The 17,987-nt window shown below is 64.7% G+C and overlaps 1 protein-coding gene across 2 annotated transcripts in view; it reads left to right on the forward strand.

Annotated features, from left to right (window-relative positions):
* Positions 1–17,987, forward strand: part of PLCH2 (phospholipase C eta 2) — a 69,698-nt gene that overhangs the window by 15,450 nt on the left and 36,261 nt on the right. The window contains exon 1 of one of the 2 annotated variants that reach the window (XM_043573585.1): positions 15,646–15,796. The exons of the other annotated variant lie outside the window; for it this stretch is intronic. Within the exon in view, the coding sequence (XP_043429520.1) occupies positions 15,754–15,796 (43 nt within the window). The 5' untranslated portion in view covers positions 15,646–15,753. Of the gene's footprint in view, positions 1–15,645; positions 15,797–17,987 lie in introns of those variants that run through there. 2 annotated transcript variants of the gene reach the window in all.

Consider the following 17,987-nt stretch of genomic DNA (forward strand, 5'->3'; position numbering starts at 1 on the left):
GGTGCCCCGCCCCCCCGGCAGCTAGACCAGCAGAGGCACCCACCTTATCAGAAAGGCTGATTTCTCCACGAACCCTGTGTGAGACGCCCCTCCAGCCCAGCCTGAGAGCTGCTCGGTGCCTGCGGCGTCCAGGACAAATGACCACAAACCTCCATCCTGGTCTGGAGGCTGGGAGCCCCAGACCAGGGTGCCCGGCGCTGCACTCCTGCGGGGCTCTAAGGGAGGATCCTTCCTGCCTGTTCCAGACCCTGGGGTCCCTGGCATCCCTGGACTTGTGGCTGCTCCTCTCCAACCTCTGCCTCTGTGTTCACGTGGCTTGGCCCCCTGTGCGTCCTCCCCTTTTCTTCTAAGGACACTTGTCATTGGATTTAAGACCCACCTGGAGCGATCCAGGATGAGCTCATCTCAAGACGCTTAACTTGGTTACGCCTGCAAAGACCTTTCTCTGCATAAGTTCTGGGGTGTGGATGCATCTCATAGGGGCCACCATTCAGCCCTCCACAATAGTTGTGCTGTGCACGTGCCCCACCCCCTACCCAAACACCTGCAGGCCAGAGGCGGGGGCCCGGATCTCACACCCTGGGCCCCACGGGCTGAGGATGTGCTAAGTGCATGAGAGCTGTTCTCCCCAGAGCCCCTGACTGGCCTGCCTCCTGGGTCCGCAGGACCCCAGGCTCTCCTTGGGCTGGGCACAGCCTCCAGAGGCTCCCAGGGGAAGGTGGGGAGGGGGCCTGGGGGTCCTGGCCTCCAGGGGGATGTGGAGGCCAGGTAGGTCCTGGATGGGCCCTCCTTCAGTGAACGGCTGCTCCCGGGTACTGCCAGCCACTGGTCATGGCCACCTCGAAGTGGGGGGGGGGTCTCCCAAATGCCCCTTTCATCAAGACTGGCTACTTTGCTGGGGTGGGGCAGCTTTGGTGGGCTGAGGCCTGCTGCCTGTATCTTGGGGCCTCAACTGCATCTCTGTACCAAAGTGGATCTGACAGCCCCCTGGGGCACCCGAGAGCTTCTCCAAGGAGGCACCCCAGGCCCCAGCGTGGCCCTGAGCAGCTCTCCAGGTCTAGTAGGCTTTATGTGTTGCCTGGGAGTGTGGAAAATGCAGACTTGAGAGGGTTTGGGCCGTTTCCACCGAAGTGGGCCTTTTAAACAGGCTCCCGGGTGATTCTGCCGTCCGGAGAACCACGCTCAAGGAAACTCAGGTGTCAGGGTGGGTGGGGAGTGGAGATCAGGTCCATGAGGGGTCCCACTCTTGCAGGCTGGCTTTGGCTGGCCGGTGAAGCCCAGGCCCGGTCCAGGGCTGGGAGGACACCCAGAGCAGGGGGCAGACTTGGGTCAGCTCCCAGTGCTGCCACCAGCCCCTGTGTGGTCTTGGGCAGGGGGCCTCGCCTGAACGTCTCACCTGTGAAATGGGCTAATAGCAGTGTGCCGTGGGCAGCGCGTGAGTGGTCTGGCCCGGCCGCCGTTGGTGACCGCTGCCCTCCCCCGCTCCCCGGGCGGTGGCCGAAGGGGCTGAGCCTCCCCCCAGCCCGCCCTGGTGCTCTCCAGGACCCAGCTGTTCCCTGGAGAGCCAGCCGTCCTCTGCTTCTCACGCTTCCATTTGGGAAGCCCAGAGCTGAGGGCAGCTGCTGGCAGCTTTCATGTGCAGTCATGCGGCTGGCTCAGCCTCTGGCCTGCAGGCCTCAGTTTCCCTGGGCTGATGCTCCCTGGGACAGCGCGAGCAGGGTCGCTTGTTCGCACCCGGGGCCTCAGCGACTCCGCTGGGCTTTCCTGAGAGAAGCTGGGGAGCCCAGGGTGCCCACCCACTGGGCCGTGCACCCCAGGGTTCCTAGGGGACAGGCCAGCGGGGGCCAAGCTCTCTCTGCTGTCTCCTTTCTGTGGCCGAGCCTGGAGGCCGTGTGTGGCAGTGGTATCGGGGACCTCCTTCACAAAGTGCCCCACTGCTCTCAGAGCCTCTGATTGGCCCCCTGGGCAGAACCAAGATGTGGACCTTGTGGAATGTTCCTGCAGCCTCCAGAGAATAGAAAGAGGGCTAATTCACAAGCCTGGTCCCGCTCAAGGCCTTCACCCCCACCTGGTTCCCCCTGGGGACCCACCAGAGGCCAAGGGTGGGGCCGAGGCCTGTTCCAAACCCCTGCCACTCCCTGGGCTGTGGGCTCCTAGGCCAGACAGTGGCCTCTCCGAGTGCCAGGCCCTCATCCCATAGGGAATGTGAGGGACGTGCCAGCTGTGTTTCCTCCACCGAGACAGGGGCTTCTCGCCAGCTCCCAGGAGGTGGGCTCTGGGGGGCCCTTGCTGGGCCATCTGGAAGCAGGACTTAGGTACAACTTAGGACAGCCCAGGCGGGGCGGCCGTGGGCCCCGTGTACCAAGAGCAAGGCCAGGGCACCACCACACTCCCCAGGCCCCACTGCCTCCGAGGTGAGGGTTGGGGGGTCCGCAGCATGAGGCCTGGAGCCCAGAGCTGAGACAGGCCAGAAACCATCAGGGAGAATGTGGTTAATAAAAATGGATCTCAGGAGGCCCAGTTAACTCTGGGAGCTGGAGGGGGTCTCACGTGGACCCTGCTTCCCACGCGGACTCCTTTCCCCTGCCCTCGGCCCCCCTCCAGCCCCTCTGGCTCTAAGGCCACAGTCCCCATATTTCTGTGCAGGAGCCCTATGGCAGCCCTATGGGGGGACATAGGTAGGCCGGGACCCCTGCCCAGTGGCAGGACCCCCCTGACTGCACAGCTCTGAAAGGGCCAGTTGCCCTGGGGGAGCAGAGGGTGTTGCCCCAGTAACTCCGGGTCAGTCTCTTTCCTGGGGGGGGAGGGGGGCGCTGGACCAGCACATCACAGAGGGGGAAGGGGCCGGTGAAGGTCAGGTCAGAGGCGTCCCACCATCCCACTGTTCCACAGACCAGACCATGGCGTGCTCTGGGCCCCCAGCTCTGCCTTCTGCCTGCGCTGGCAGCCAGAGCTGTGGGGAGATGCTGTCAGCCCGCACGCTGGTGTGGGAGTGTTTGTTCACACAAAAAGGCCCTGGCATCTGTGTCACCCTTCAGAAATGCCAAGCCGGCCAAGTGGGGTTTTTGCTCTGCCTCAGGCCTGTGGCAGGCGGGTGAGAGGGCCTGGGGACCGTGCCTCACCCCTCCGGCACCCTAGGGGAAGGGTCGCCGGCCTCCAGTGTCCCCCTACCGGGACCTGGTGTCACTCTGTCCTGCCTCGTGGGAGCCACCCGGGTTTACAGGAGGAGGGGGCAGACACCCAGGGCTGGTCTTGCCTGCAGGAGAGCAGCTGGCGAAGTATTTCCTCTTGGCTCGAATGCAGCAGCCGCTGGCCTAGAGTGAGCCCGGGAGAGAGGGGCTGTTTAGGACGGGGAGCCCTTGCTGCTGCCCTCTGCCTGCCCCCTGGTCTTCAGAGCAGCCACCCTGAGCAGCGGGGGGCCGGGCAGGGTCCACCCCCCTCCCCAGAGCTTATAGGTCACTCACCCAGCCCTTTCTGCCTAGGAGAGCAGGCGGGCCTGGGGAGGTACCTAAATGGTTCCCAGGTGGTTGGGATAGAGGCTTGACTGGGACTCCCGGCCAGGAACAGGTGCAAGCCACCCTTTCCGGGGGCCTGGCCTATCGGCCTGATCTTGGGAGACCCCCCTTTTGCGTTTTATTTTCAGCCTTCCCAGTGTTGGTCTTGTTATTGCCCTGTTTTAAGTATGAGGACGTTGAGGCTGGGGGTGGCGACCTGCCAGCAGGCAGTGGAGCAGGTGACACCCTGTGCTGTCTGCTTAAACAGGAGCATCTGTGCACAGAGCAGGCAGGAGCTCGTCTGGTGCTGGTCCCTCCTTCCCTCAGGGAGGGGGGTCATGGGGGCCCGGACACGCTGACCATGCTGTGGGGGACTTGACTCCTCATCTCAGCACTGAGGAGAGGACAGCTCCCCGACCTCGTCCGTGGGCCCCCAGGGCCGGTCCTCCAGGCCCTGCTGGGCACCACCCTTTGTCCGCGCAGCACAGAAAAGCCAGGCCCAATGTCCATGTGCCACTGCCGCCATCCGGGGTCCTCGTGCCCCTGGACAGTCCCCTGGGATGCCCTGTCTACACTCCGGCAGGCCCCAGCAGTGGGTCCCAGTGTCCCCCGTTGCAGTAGGCTGCTGTGCTCCACGTGTCCCCAGGATTGCGGCCGGCATCAGGGAAGAGCCTGGCGGAAAAGCCCTTCCTGCACTCCTCAGCGAGGGGCGCTCTCGAGAGCCCAAAGATCAAACACCTCCTCACCCAGCACCGTGTCTGAGCCTCGCTGGGGGCGGGCAGGGGGTCTGGGCTCCCGGGGGGCTCCCCAGGTCCGGGCGGCGGTGCTCCCCATGCGCTCGGCCCCAGGCTGGAGCCGAGGCCTCCTGCGCTGTGCAGCTATCTGCAGGCCGCCTGCTGCAGAGCAGATCCCGTGACTGCCAGACCAGTTCCTGAGCAACCAGGCTCTGGCCCACTTCCTCCGGGCCGCAGCAGAACCCTGGAGCATCAGGGGGCTGCCTGCCTCAGCCAGCAGGCAGTGAAGGGGGGCAGTGTGGCCTGGAGTGGGGTGGCCTGGTGTGTGTGGCCTGGCGTGGCTGCCTTCCGGGTGGGTGGGCTGCGGTGGAGGGTCTGCTGAGCACTGACGTCATTCAGTGGAGGCCGGCTGTCCAAGGCCACGGATCTACGTTCTTTGGGCTGCACCTGTGTGGGCCCAGTCCCTTTACTGGAAGGGGGTGGCCTGATGCCGACCTCAGCCCTCCTGACCAGGGTCCTGGGGTGTAGGGCCCAGTCGGGCTCTTGGAGCTGCCCTTGTGGACGAGGCTCCTGAGTGTGGGGGAGGGTGTGGTCACCTGTGGGCTTCTCTAGCCATTCACGAGGGCTGGGTCGACCTCTGCAGGAGGAAGAGCCCCTGGTGCCGTGGGGTGCGGAGAGCTAGCCCGTTCCTAGGCCCTGTGCTGTGGCAGCCGAGGCCCGGGGACCTGGCACTGGGTGCTGGCTGTCCCAGGGCTGGAGGCGCAGGAGGCCCACGAGGCCCCTTGTCTACCTGCCCGGGGCAGGGGCCAGGGATGCCCACAGGGATGCCCCCCCAAGAGGACTGGGCTGACGGGTGTGGAGGACTGGCCACCCTGCAGGCCCACGTTTGCCCTTTCTGGGCAGGTCCCCACAACGCAGTGGCCCATCCGCTACCCCCAGTGTGGACAGGGAGCCCAGGAGAGTGGGTAGGGGCAGGTAGAGGCCTGGGCTGCTCCACTTTTCTGCAGGCCCAGCACTGGGCGAGACCAGGGGGAGCAGTTGTCCGTGCGGTCTTGGGGGCAGGGCCGGGGAGGGCTGGGGGTTCGGAGCTCCCAGGGGGCTTGCCAAACACAGGGTGGCAGGCAGAGGGCCTGAGAGCACTTTCGGGGAGCCCGTCCGCCCCTCCACCCTGCCTGCCGCCCCGGGGCCTCCCGTCGGCCCCAGGTGTGGGGCAGGGCCCCCTCCCCGCATGCCCCCACCTTCACCCCCTACCTGTGGAGGCACGGTGGGCGGAAGCGGGCGCCCTCGTGTTTGTGCATTTTGTGTATTTTTAAAGCGGTTCTACAGCTGTGCTTGACTCAGTTACGTTCTCCTGTGGGAGCTCGGCACGCGGCGCATTGTGGGGTTATTTTGGGCTTGGCATCGTTGGGGATTATTATGTTCTGCGTCTGTAAGAAACCGGTGCCACCGCACGGGGATCATCGGGCGGAGGTGGGGGGTCCGGGATGTGGTTCGGGATGCGGGGCCCAGGGCGACGTGGGGGCTGTGACGGCGGAAGGCCCGGCCGCCCCGAGGCAGGACGGGCACCTCCCGGGGGCTGCCACACGCTGCTTGTCCCCTCCCCTCGGTCCAGTGGCCGTGCTCTGCAGAGGCCTGCTGGCTTCAGCTGCTCGACCCAGGAGCAGCGAGGAGGGGCAGCAAAGAGGGGCTCCAGGGGGTGTTCTCAGGACAGCAGACACACAGGCGGGTGGGTGGGAAATGACAGAGACCCAGAGCCTCCCTGCCCACACCCCCAGGGCTCCTGGACGCAGTTGGGGTCTTCAAGCTTCTAGAACCAGAGCTCAGGACAGCCAATCTCCCTGACCCCAGCACACAGCCTTTATCTACTCGCCCCTCCTCTGGCTGCTTCCCGGGACAGGAGGTCGGGATGGGGCAGGGACTGTAGGTCCTCCCTCCTGGGAAGTCCCTCAAAGGGCCACAACCCCTCACGGACGTGACGGCCCAGCCATACAGCAAGGCAGGCCTACCCCCAAGCCAGCGAGCGGAGGCCCATGCACGTCCCGCTTACGGGGGGCACCTCACTCCGGTCCGACCCGAGTCCCTCCTGCCGCAGCTTGGGGCCCCCCACCGTTCAGGGCCCGGAGGGCATCACGCTGGTGGGCACGCAGCTCCTCGCTCGGCTCTGACCTGGCGTTCTCCACCACACGCCGTCCTGTCTTCTCAAAAAGACCTAAATTGCCCCCTTGTGCTTAGCTATGCCTTAAAAAGACCCGGGCGGTGACTCAGCCGTCACCACTGGGCGCTGTTCCTGGAGACACACGAGGTCGCCGGAGCAGTTCTGTTTTCTTGAAACCCCCGGGCCAGATTTGCTCCCACAACAGGGACACAGCCAGGGTGGACGGCACCTTCTCTCAGCCTTTGGTTCAGGTCCTCCTTGTCCGGCTTGGGACGCTGGCCCCTTTCCTCAGGAGTGGGGAGCTGTCTCTAGACCCCTGGGTCTGGCCCTCTCTAGCCCTCGGGTGCCCATGTCTGGCCAGAGTGGCTTTTCCATCGTGCCTTGATGGGATAAGGGCCAGCCCTTATCCAGGGGGGCACTGGGGGCTCCCAGGGTGTCATTGCTGCTCTTGAGGAGCCGGCCCGTACTGACCAGCTGGAGGCTCCGTCCTGGTTGGGGGAGGCATGAGATCTGGCCTTGAGTGGCATTCAGGACTCCCACCTGCCCCTGCCTTCTCTGGGGTTGGGCGGTAGCCTGGTCATGGAGGGGGTGCTGCGAGGGACCAGAGGTCTCGGGGACTGTGCCCCTCAGCAGCCTCATGGACTGTGAGACAGGGTCACCCTCTGTCCTGGTTGCCGGCTGACAGTGGCTACTGTCTGTGCCGCTGGCTCTCTTGGTTGGTCACCACGAGATGAACGAGGTGGCTCAGACACCCAGACAAGCCGGATTTGCCGATAGGGGTAGCCCCTTCTCCCAGGGGTGTGATGGGGGCCAAGGCTGTTGGACAGCTGCCCGCTCCTGAAGGGCCTAGAAGGACAAGGTGGTCAGCCAGGACCCCCCGAGGAAGTGGCTGTCCTTGGAGCGCTGGCCGCAGGAGGCTGCCATCCCGGAGGCCAGCGGGCACCCCCTGCGCTTCAGGAGGAGTGGGGGCAGTTCCGGCCCTGCCCAGGGGGTGCTGGGGCTGAGCCGTCTGCAGTTTGCTTGAACGTCCCCAGTGACTCACCCTCCGGATAAGCCATCCTTCTTTCTTGTCTTTTCTTTTTTCTGCTCTAGAGAAAAAAATAAACATTTGTGTGCGTAGCACTTGGCTGCGGGGGCCCACGCAGTCCGTAGGCAGGAGACTGGGGGGCAGAGGGTGAGGAGCAGGGCAGGCAGGCCAGGAACACGGTGCCCCGGGATCCCTGCACTGTGTCCGCCTCTGGCTTGCCTCGTCCCAGGCTGTGGGGGTGTGTGTTGGGGGTACAGTCACCGTGTGGCAGGGCGTGTGACCTGTTGTCACCCCAGGGTGCCCGGGGTCTTTGAGGGCCCTGAAAGCAAAGGACTGATGACTGGGTAGGGCTGAGGGCCTCAGGGCAGCTGAGCAGAGGGCTTATGGAGACAAGATGCCCAGGACCGACCCCTCGTGGGCAGTGCCCGCTGCCTGGGGAGCTGCTGTGGTTCCGAGCCCGCCGTCCTGTGTGCTTGATCGGGGCCCCCGGAGGGGCCTCCCTTGTACCTCCCACCAGGCCGTGAAGACCCTTAGCTGTCTGGTGGGCAAACACCTGGGTCAGTAGGATCTCGGGGCCTCTCTCCGGGCTGGAAGGAAAATGCGTCTCCCAGGTATCCTGGTCTTGAGTTACCGGTTCACACTCTGGCCCCAAGCTGTGTGTTCTCACTTTAAGTTTCTCTAGTTGTGTGTTCACACTCCCGGCCTCCCCTCCCCGAGCTGTGTGTTCACACCCCAGCCTCCCCAGCCTTCTCTCCCCAAGCTGTGTGTTCACACCCCAGCCTCCTCAGCCTCCCCTCCCCAAGCTGTGTGTTCACACCCCAGCTTCCCCAGCCTTCCCTCCCCGAGCTGTGTGTTCATACTCCCAGCCTCCCCTCCCAAGCAGTGTGTTCACACCCCCAGCCTCCTCTCCCTGAGCTGTGTGTTCTCACTTTAAGTTTCCCTAGCTGTGTGTTCACACTCCTAGCCTCCCCTCCCCGAGCTGTGTGTTCACACCCCAGCCTCCCCAGCCTCCCCTCCCCGAGCTGTGTGTTCACACCCCAGCCTCCCCAGCCTCCCCTCCCCGAGCTGTGTGTTCACACCCCAGCCTCCCCAGCCTCCCCTCCCCGAGCTGTGTGTTCACACCCCAGCCTCCCCAGCCTCCCCTCCCCGAGCTGTGTGTTCACACCCCAGCCTCCCCAGCCTCCCCTCCCCGAGCTGTGTGTTCACACCCCAGCCTCCCCAGCCTCCCCTCCCCGAGCTGTGTGTTCACACCCCAGCCTCCCCAGCCTCCCCTCCCTGAGCTGTGTGTTCACACCCCCAGCGTCTTGAGCTGTGTGCTCACACCTCTTGCCTGGGCTGTGTCAGCCTCCCTGGGAGTTCGCCCTCTACCTGCTATTTGACCAAGGCATTGCCCGTCTTAGAAGGTGCAGAGGTGGGACTAGATCCTGGCTCTGACCCCAATGCCTTGGGGGCTGGAGGGACAGTCACTCTGAGTGGGAAGCTGGCTGAGGCCTCTCGGGCAGACCTTGTACTCTCGCCAGGTAGCACACTATGGCTGCTCTTGGCAGGCCAGCAGCCTGGCCCTCCTACTGTATTTGGGGCGGCTACTCGACAAATACCTAGCAAGAGGTTGTGTGCCGGGCACGGCTGACTCTCGACACTGGGGTTAGCAGTGGGTGGCACGGCCCTGCCCCCAGGGAGGCCCCCAGCCCAGACCCACTTCCCACGTGGGTACACCCTCCACATAGACCTGTCACCATGCAGATGGTGTTGAGGCCAAGTTTGACTCCCTGGGCAGCCTCTTGTGTTCCAAGTCTCACTGGCTTTTAATGTGCGCTTACACAACCATTACACAACCGTTGCTCCTCTGGTGCAAAGGGTGGCCTGATCTGGGGCTGTCGCAGCGTGTGTGGTAACGTGGGCTGGCCGTCTTCCTGCACGGGGGCTGCCTCTCTCGATGGGTGCGCGCGGCACTCAGCTTATTTGGTGAGATCACATGACACCCAGGGTGTCCCAGGTTCCCGTGGAGCCACCCAGCCCTCTCTGTGAGCAGTCAGCCCAGAAGCCCCCTCCCAGGCCCCAAGCCCTGGTCCCCATTTGGGGGTGGGGCTCCTAGAACCTGCAGGTGCCAGGCAGTTAGCGTGGCTCTCTCCACGTGCCGGGGGCCCCGTGAGCTGCAGCCTCCCAGGGCCTCCCCGCTTTCCCCCCGGGGGAGACATCATGACAAGTTCTGCACCAACCCCAGCCCTCTCCGAGGTGTTTATCCACTTTTGCTGTTGGAGAAGCATGTGCTACCACCCAGAATTTTTAAAGGGTTTCCATTCTGCCAACGAACCCTCCTCGAACGGGCACCTGAACGTGGTGACGGAGTCAGTCCGGCTGCAATTCATACACAGCAGGGCGCGTTGTGGAAGGACCCGGTGCGGAGGGGTTGTGGGGGGCAGCGTTCAGAGGATGGCTTCAGGAGCGTGCCCTGTGCCGGCGCTGTCCATCCTGGGCTCAGCGAGACGGGTGGGTGCTGGTGGCCGGCGAGGGGGCTGCCGCTCCCGCTCCTCTGTGGCCTGAGCCGGGTCCGGGGCCAACAGCCTTGTGCTCACGGCAAGTGTAAGTGCACCCCAGCCGGCACGCTCTGGCCCCTGCCCTCTCTTCGTGCCCCCGGCCCCCTCAACTCCTGCTCTGCAGTGAGGTGGCCCGGTCTTCTCTGGGCTTTGTGAAGGGTACGGCACTCGGGGGGGCTCCTCTGCACGCCCCCACCCAGGGCTGCCCCAAGGAGCGGGGCGCATTCCTGCTGCTCTGCCTTTCTCTGAGGGTGGAGGTGCTCTGGTTTGCTCCCTACTTCCTTGACGCACCGCAGGTGCTTAATAGACCTGGACTGACGGCTGGGGGTGCAGACGCGGAGGAGGGAGAAGGGCAGGGAAGGGTGGTGGGGCGCGCACGGGCAGCCTAACCTGGCCCTGGGGTGGGGGCTCCAGGCTGTGGCTCCCTCTGACCCAGAAACGTGCCCTCTGCATGCAGGCCTGATAGCCAGAGACGGGCTGATTTGCATGTATTTGCATCTGCACGAACATGCTTCTAATTTCGAGGAGTTTTGTGTTTTTAATCGATGCAAGTGGCCAAGTGGCTTCCCATCCCTGGGTCCAGGGTGGCACAGCTCAGGGGCCGGTGAGGCTGATGGGACGTTTCCAGGCCCTGGCGGCTGGCCCGGCCTGCTGCGGGCCACGGCTGTGGGAGGGGGTGGGGCGGGCGGTGGGCAGCTCCTGACAGACCTCGCCAGGGACTTGGGGGTGACTCTGGGTGGGCTGGGCCTGTGGCCGTGGGGCTGTGTGGCTGTTGGCCCTGGAATCCGGCCGTCTTGTCTTCGTGCCAGGCCGGCTGTGACTCTGCCTGGCTGCTGCTTGCAGGCACAGAATCTAGGTCAGGCTGGTGCAGAGAGGCAGGGCCGTCCGGTGGGACCACAACGGCCCAGGGCAGGGCCCTGACCTGATGACCTTGGCGGAGCAGGGGAGGGCTGAGGGTGCTTCAGTCCTGTGGGGGCGAGGAGGGCTTCGAGTGGAAAGGTGTTGTGGCTGAGGGTGTCACGATGACGGGGGCGAATGCCGCGTGTGCCCCTGGGGGCCTGGACATGTGGGCGTGGCTGTGGCTCTTCAGGCAGAGCCTTCCAGAAGCCCCCGTCCTTCCGGCTGTCTGTGGCCTCCATTTCCTGCCAGCCCATCCCTTCATTGGCAGATCACCCCATTCTCCCTGCCTCCTCCCACGGGTCTGTCTGCAGCCCCAGGGCCCTGGCCACATTCTGCTTCGCCCGAGGACTGGAGCCCATCTCCCCTTCTGCTCCAGCAACCTGGGGGCTGCTGTGTTGATCCTGACCACCCTGGCCAGAGGGACTCTGCCCTCCCGACTGCCCCGTCTCCACGGACCCCAAATCCATCCGGCCTTCCTGTTGTGCTGTATTTTCGTGCTCTGTTCTTCTGCCTGGGAGTTCAGTGCTGTTTCTTTCGGAGCTATTTGCTGGCTCAGCCGGGCTTGGGGGACCGTGAGGCAGATTCGTGCCCTGTTTGGGGTGGGCACGGGGGTCCTGGGGGCAGTGGGAATGCTAGGTTTTAGCAGCAGCCCCTGCCACCCAGGGCCTCTGTGCTTGGGGTTGATCTGCGTCTGCGGTCTGCTTGGGTGCACTTTTTCCAGCCATCTCCCCGGAGGTCCCCTCTGGAACTCACTCCTGGGGTCGGGGTCTGAGTCCTGGTCTTGGGTCTGCCTCCGCTTGGCTATGAACCGTCTGCCTCAGTTTCCCAGTCTTAAAAGCAAAGAGGTTGGACGCGGTGGCCTCCGGGGGTCCTTCTGACTCAGGCACTCTGAGGAGCAGAGGGGACACGCCGAGGCCCCCCGTGTCCCTGGATCCCCGGTGCTGGGAGACTCGAGGCCGAGCCCGCCTGTAGTTGGGCTGGTTTACTGCAGCAGGCCATCGGGGAAGCGTTTCCTTGGAGATTTATGTAGGACACAAGTCCGAATACGAAATCCAAGGTGCCCCGTGGAGGTTTTCTGCAGCTGCACATCTGCTCTACTGCACTCGTGGGGAGACGATGGCACGTAGCCTCTTGTTCCCGGAGGCTGCCACCCAGGCACTGGTCAGGGCCCGTGACCCTGAGAATAGCGAGGCAGTGTCCTTAGGCCCCGTGTCACACAGTGGCCACCAAAGGGGACATTGCAGTGGGATCTTTGGTACAAGAAGGCCTGGCCCCGGGTGTGCCCCCACCTTGTGCCCCCTGCCCCTTACTGCTCTCCAGACCTTCCTCCATGGCTGTCCAGGCCCCTCAGAACTGCTTGCTCTCCCTTGGTCACAGACTGGGAAATGCAGGCCCGAGGGGGTGTGGGTTCCCCTGGGCACACGGGCGGGACGGAGCAGGACTGGAACCAGGGTCCCCCACGGCCAGCAGGGCACTGCCCTGTGTATGCCTCCTCCCATCTCCAATGGTCTTCCCAGCCCCTCCCTGGGCACGGTGCTTCCTGGGACGCTCTCAGGTCAGCCTAGGGCACACAGTGCTGGGCTCGCGTGTGCTGGGTTTTGCTGTCCCCAGGCGGCTGCCCCGACTGTTCCCCTGGCTGGAGGGGGCCTCTGGGGCTCGGGGTCCTGTGGCTGCAGGCACCCCACGCTGGGAATGACTCCTCCTTCCTGCCTCTGCTCTGCCCGTGCCCCAGCCACCCCCTGTGTCTCTGGGGCTCCACCGTCTCTCTTCGGGGCTGTTTTCCTTTCCAAGTATCATTTTGTTCATCCCGACACAGGCTGTGCGTTCCCACCAGCCCCTGGGCACACGCACGTGCACGCGCAGGCCTCTGGGGGTCCCCGCACGCCAGGAGGAGCCCTGGTCAGTGCACGCTGCCCCACGACAGGGGCGACCCAAACAGTGCTTTTGGAGGGTCAGAGGTGTGGGAGCCTCCCCTGCGAGATGACCAGGGACTAGACCGTGTCACAGCTGTCCCAGGGAACCATAGGACTCCCAGCGTGAGAGCACGGGCAGTGCTGGCTGGTGGACGGTGGGCCTGCCTTCTGCCCCCGCCAGGTGGGGCACAGCTAGATGAACACGCTGAAGGGTCAGGGTGCATAGTGCACGAGGCAAGCTCACGGAACACGTGTGGACCCTCAGGGTCAGCTTTGGGTGGGGAAGCTCAGCACCGTGATGGGGGGGAGGGGGCTCGGCAGACCCCAGTGTGTCTGTGGCTATCAGGATCAGATTGTGAGTGGCTGCCTGCCTGTGTAGACCCCAGTCCTGAGAACATGTGTGCAGATGAGGAAACTGAGGCACGGAGGGGGACGAGCTCTGACTACCGACAGGACTGGCTGGGAACCCAGGGACTCTGGGCCCAAGGTCCAGGCTGCCCCCCATGTGTTAAGGCCTGGAGTGGCCTCCTCCTGGCCACGCTTGAGAGCCAAGGGATGGACCCAGCTGGAGCTCATGGCCAGATTGAGCCTCAGACTGGCCCTTGCCTGGTGGTTTAGATCTGGAAGTTCCAGGGAGTGGGGGTGGGCGGATGGCAGTTCTGGGCCTGACACGCAGACCCCCTGAGCTGGCATCCTGGCATCCGGGCCCAGGCTCTGTCTCCAGGGGTGAGGAGGCCCTGCCCTTGCAACCCCAGCTCCCTCTGTACGACCCCTCGGCTCCAGACAGGAAGTGGGTCTGGGCTGATGTGGGTGTCCATGCTACGTGGGCAGGTAGCAGGGAGGCAGGGAGGGGGGCGGGGGTGGGCAGGGGCGGCTCAGGGCAGTGGGCCTGGGGGCGGGGAGCAGGATTGGGGCTCCAGAGCATGAGCTCTCCCCTCTCCCCAAGAGCCAAGGGGTCAGGCTGGGGCCCCAGGCTCACTGTCCTCCCCCCACCGCCCCCCTGTCAGTATTTGTTTATTCCGGTCTCCTCTTCAAACAAGAAGAAAATTAGACTCCTGGGGGCCTGGCAGGCCCTTCTTCCAGACGTGCATCCCCACCCACTGCCAGCCAGGCCAAATGCTCTCAAAGACAGAATTTTGCTTAAATGCCCAGAAAGGAGATTTAGGAGATCAGAATCTTAAGCAAATTAACATGTGCGGCAGGCGGCTTTTAATCACCGCCGGTAATCACCCACCCGCCCCGCCCCTTGGGGGAAATCAGCTCCAGGCTGTGAGGGGGTGGGGCCGGCCCTGCCGTTGGATTATTCATCAGAACCTGAACTTGAACCACAACCTCATTTTGCCCACTCCAGGGAGCCGGCCCCTCGCCGGGAGCCTGTGTCTGCCCGCCCCTCTCCACCACCCACTCTCCCTTCCTCCTTGGGTTTTGCCTGTCGCCTCTCCCTGCCTCAGTTTCCCCTCTTCTGAGACTTTGGGGTTGCTGGCACTTTCCCAGTGGGGACTGTGTGAGGGGACTTGCAAAGCGCAGGTGTGGTGATGCCGGAGCGGCCCCTCCCCGCTTTTGCTCCTGGCCGCAGGTCGTCTGTGCACATTTGCGCTGGTGCCTTGCTCGGCCTGGTCCCCTCTTCTTGGCCCCACAGACCCCACCTCAGCCCTCCACACTCGGCTGCAGGACCCCCTCCCGGTGTGGCCAGCAGAGAACCTCAGTCACACCTGGCGCTGGAGGGAGGATGTGCCACCGCAGTGCGCACGGGCCCGGGGATCCTGACCCTGCCCAGTGCACGAGTGACCACTGTGGACAGGAAGGTCAAGGTGTCAAGCTCATGAGGGCAGATCCCTAGAGACTGAGGGGCTGGGCTCCACCAGGGGCGGCAAAGGAGGTGGCTGCCCCTTTAAGGGAGCCAGGCGGCAGCCCTGTGGCCTTCCCTGGGCAGGATCCAGGTGGTGGCTCATGTGTCTCACTCCCTCCACACCTGGGGGCCCGGCCTGGCAGGAGGCAGTCACACCCTGGGGTGGCGGCAGCTCAGGGAGCCCCGAGGAGCCCCAGGTCCTCCTGCTCTGGCCTGCCGCCTGCCTCCCTGCCTGCTGCCTCAGCACCTTCGCCCACATCTCCGTCGACCTCCCCAGGCCACCCTCAGGGCTGTGGGCAGAAGTGGCGGCTTTGGAAACAGCACCTGAGGCATGAGCAGAGCAGCGGCTCGGGGCAGCCGGTCTCTGTGGCTGATGTGGGGAACGTCATTTCTCTTGGATGCTGGATGCCACAGGTTGAACCAGAACACGCCCCAGGAAGAGGCAGGCGGTGCTGGAGCAGGGGTGGGGGCTGCTCCGCACACACCCCACCCCCAGACGGCTCCCTGCTTGGCCCAGGCAGGACCCTAGACCCCAGGATCTTCTCAGGATGCTCACTGAGGGACATGTAGGGAGAGGCAGAGATGGGGCACAGGAGGGGCTGGGATGCCAAGGGGCAGGGGCTGCCACCAGGGGCTCCCGGACCCTCATCGTCATGCTGCGCACACACCCCTAACCAGGCAGCCAGTGAAATGTCACCCTAGCCATCCTGGAAGCACTGGGCATTTGGGGGAGCCCCACGGGGTGGGGGGAAGGTCGTCTGTAATGATCAGAAGGACCCCGTGGTCCGGGGGCGGGGGCAGCCAACCGGACGGCATTCCATTCCTGGGGGGAGCTGGCCTGGAGGGAGGGAGGTCAGAGCCAGCTGAGGGTGGCCTTCGGAGCCAGTGCTGAAAGAGCAGGCGCGCCCAACTGAGACCCCACCCCCACCCCGCACGCGCCTCCTCCCCCGCCCACTGCGGGGCTGGGCTGTGAAGGGTTAAGGCGGGCGGGGCTCTGGCGGGAGGGGCGGTCCCGGCAGCGGCGGGCTGAGCGCTCGGTGATCGGCCATGGGCGCGCGCTCAGGCGCAGGGACACGCGGGGCCGGCACACCGCCCGAGGCCCCTTGGGCCACGCCGGTAGCGGTAGGGGTGGTACCCGTGGGCCATGGAAGAGCCCGGGGACCCCGGTGGGCTCAGCCTGGACGAAGGTAAGAGGGAGCAGTAGGGGCTCAAGGAAGAGGCTGTAACTGCCCTGCAGGGAGCCAGGGTCAGACGCTGAACTGCCCATTGGTGACCCACTGAGCCCGCTTGGGCAGGGCTTGACCCCTTCCCCCAGGGGTCTCCGGGACGACCCCATCCCATAAGCACCTGCACACCCCTGTCCCCCGCATCGTCCGCCACTGTGCCAGCATCTCTGCAAAAAGTGGAGACAACCCCATGGGCGGCGGGGGGGGGGGGGGGAGGAGGTGCCCCCGCGGAGCTGACGGACACCTGACCTCCAGTCTGCCCCCGTGGGGCACCAGCCTCAGTGCGGGGGGGGGTCGGATCTGGGGTATCCTGACCTGTGGGACCCGGGGGTTCGCCTGGTCCAACCCCCTCCCGCCCCCTTCACCCAGGGCAGCGCGGGCGCCCCGAGCCTCGTCAGCACCATGGACAGGGCAGCAGCTGCTTCTCCCTGAGGCGCCTGCGGTGGTTTGCTGAGCCCTCAGGGTTCCGCCAGGCTCCCCCCCCTCCCCCCTCCGTGGGAGATTTCTTGCTCAGATCTGTCACTCAGTCCTGACCTGCGGCCCCGGGCACTGCCCTGGGCAGACAGCATAGATCAACAGGGGTGGCAGGCGCCCTCCAAGGCTGCCGGGAGCTGCCCAGCACCAAGGAGCTTAGGTGCAGGGTGTCAGGGCCCGTCCCCGCAGGGACCAGATGGGGTAGCACTTCTCAGGCAGCATTTGCTCCCGTCCAGGAATGGGGAGAAGCAGAGAGGGGAGAGGGCCCAGAGCCACCACAGCTGTAGCTGGAGGGACTGGAGTCAGCAGAACTTCCTGACTAAGGGCTGAGACCCCCCAAGGAGAGTTGAGCTTGCCTTGTGGCCATTTGTCTGGATCCCGGTTGTTCTGGACTTAATTAGTTCTTCCCTCTGATTGGTGTGGACACACGGGAGGGACTGTGGAGCCTCGGAGAGCAGGTGGGGGAGTGGGGACATTACTGCCAGGTCGTCTGAGGGCGAGACCCTGGCGGTGCCTTTGATGAGCTGTGTGACCACAGGCAGATGCCAACCCTCTCTGAGTCTCTTGTGGAAGACAGCAATGGCGTGGAGTTGCCTTGGTAGAGTGTCTGTGAGCAGAGTGCGCCCTGTGTGTGTGATGCTCCAGGATGCCTGTCCCCTCACCACCCCCTTCTCTTGCTGAGATGCCCTTTATGAGTGGAGGACAACATGGCAGTAGAGAGCTGGTGGTGCAGACACTCCTGGCTTGGCTGTGTGCTTGGGCCGCTCGTCGGGACACCCCCCCAGATGACCACAGCCCCCATGCCAGTGTGGGGCAGGGGTCCCATAGTGGCTGGTCCTTGGGGAGAGCCTGGCCCAGCACATCCCTGCCTATCTGGCCTGCAGAGAGATCCATGGAATCAGCAGCCAGCCTTGGTCAACCTTGGTCAGAACCAAGGGTTCCAGGGTGCGGGATGCCTGCCTGCGAACCAAGGGGGCGACCGGCTGCCCCCAGGGTCCAGGGAGGCCTGACACATCCAGGCTCTGCAGCCAGGAAGGGAAGAGCCCTGGTCCTGGGAGGGGAGGAGGAGGGCAGCAGCAGGGCCTGAGGCCCCTCGTGCCCCCATTGCCTGGGTCAGGGTCTCAGCTGGCCTCGAGGGGGAGACATGTGGCCTGGCCCTTGTCTGCTGGGAGGAGTGTGCTGCGCCCCTCCCCCCACACCCCGGGAGAGAACAGTCTCAAATGTGCAGCTGAGGACAGAGCAGATGGGCTGGAGTCTTGGGTCCGGCCCCCCATCTGCACAGCTAATGAGCTGATGGCTTAGCTTCCAAGCTCCTGGCACCTTTCTCCTGGAAAGCCGGGGGACGGGCAGGGCGTGAGCAAGGGGCGCAGAAGCCAGGACAGGGTGCGAGCGAGGGGCGCAGAGGCCAGCTCCATGCTCCTTGCAGGCTGTCGGGGGCAGAGGCATCGAGGAGGGAGGAGTAATCAGAAGTGCCTGTTTCTTCTGGGACTTTGCTCCCAGCACGGCTTACGTGGGCTTCTGCCGGCTGGACAGACTTCCTGTGTGGAAAAGGCCCCTCGGGCAGGGTGACGGACACCCTTTCCAGGACGGGATGTTTTGTCTGGCTCTTGAGAGCTGGAGGGAGAGGACGCTGCCCGTCCCGAATGGGTCGGTGTGCCAGCCAGGGACAGCTGGCCCT

The sequence above is a fragment of the Prionailurus bengalensis genome, chromosome C1, assembly GCF_016509475.1.
Source record: "Prionailurus bengalensis isolate Pbe53 chromosome C1, Fcat_Pben_1.1_paternal_pri, whole genome shotgun sequence".
NCBI lineage: Eukaryota > Metazoa > Chordata > Mammalia > Carnivora > Felidae > Prionailurus > Prionailurus bengalensis.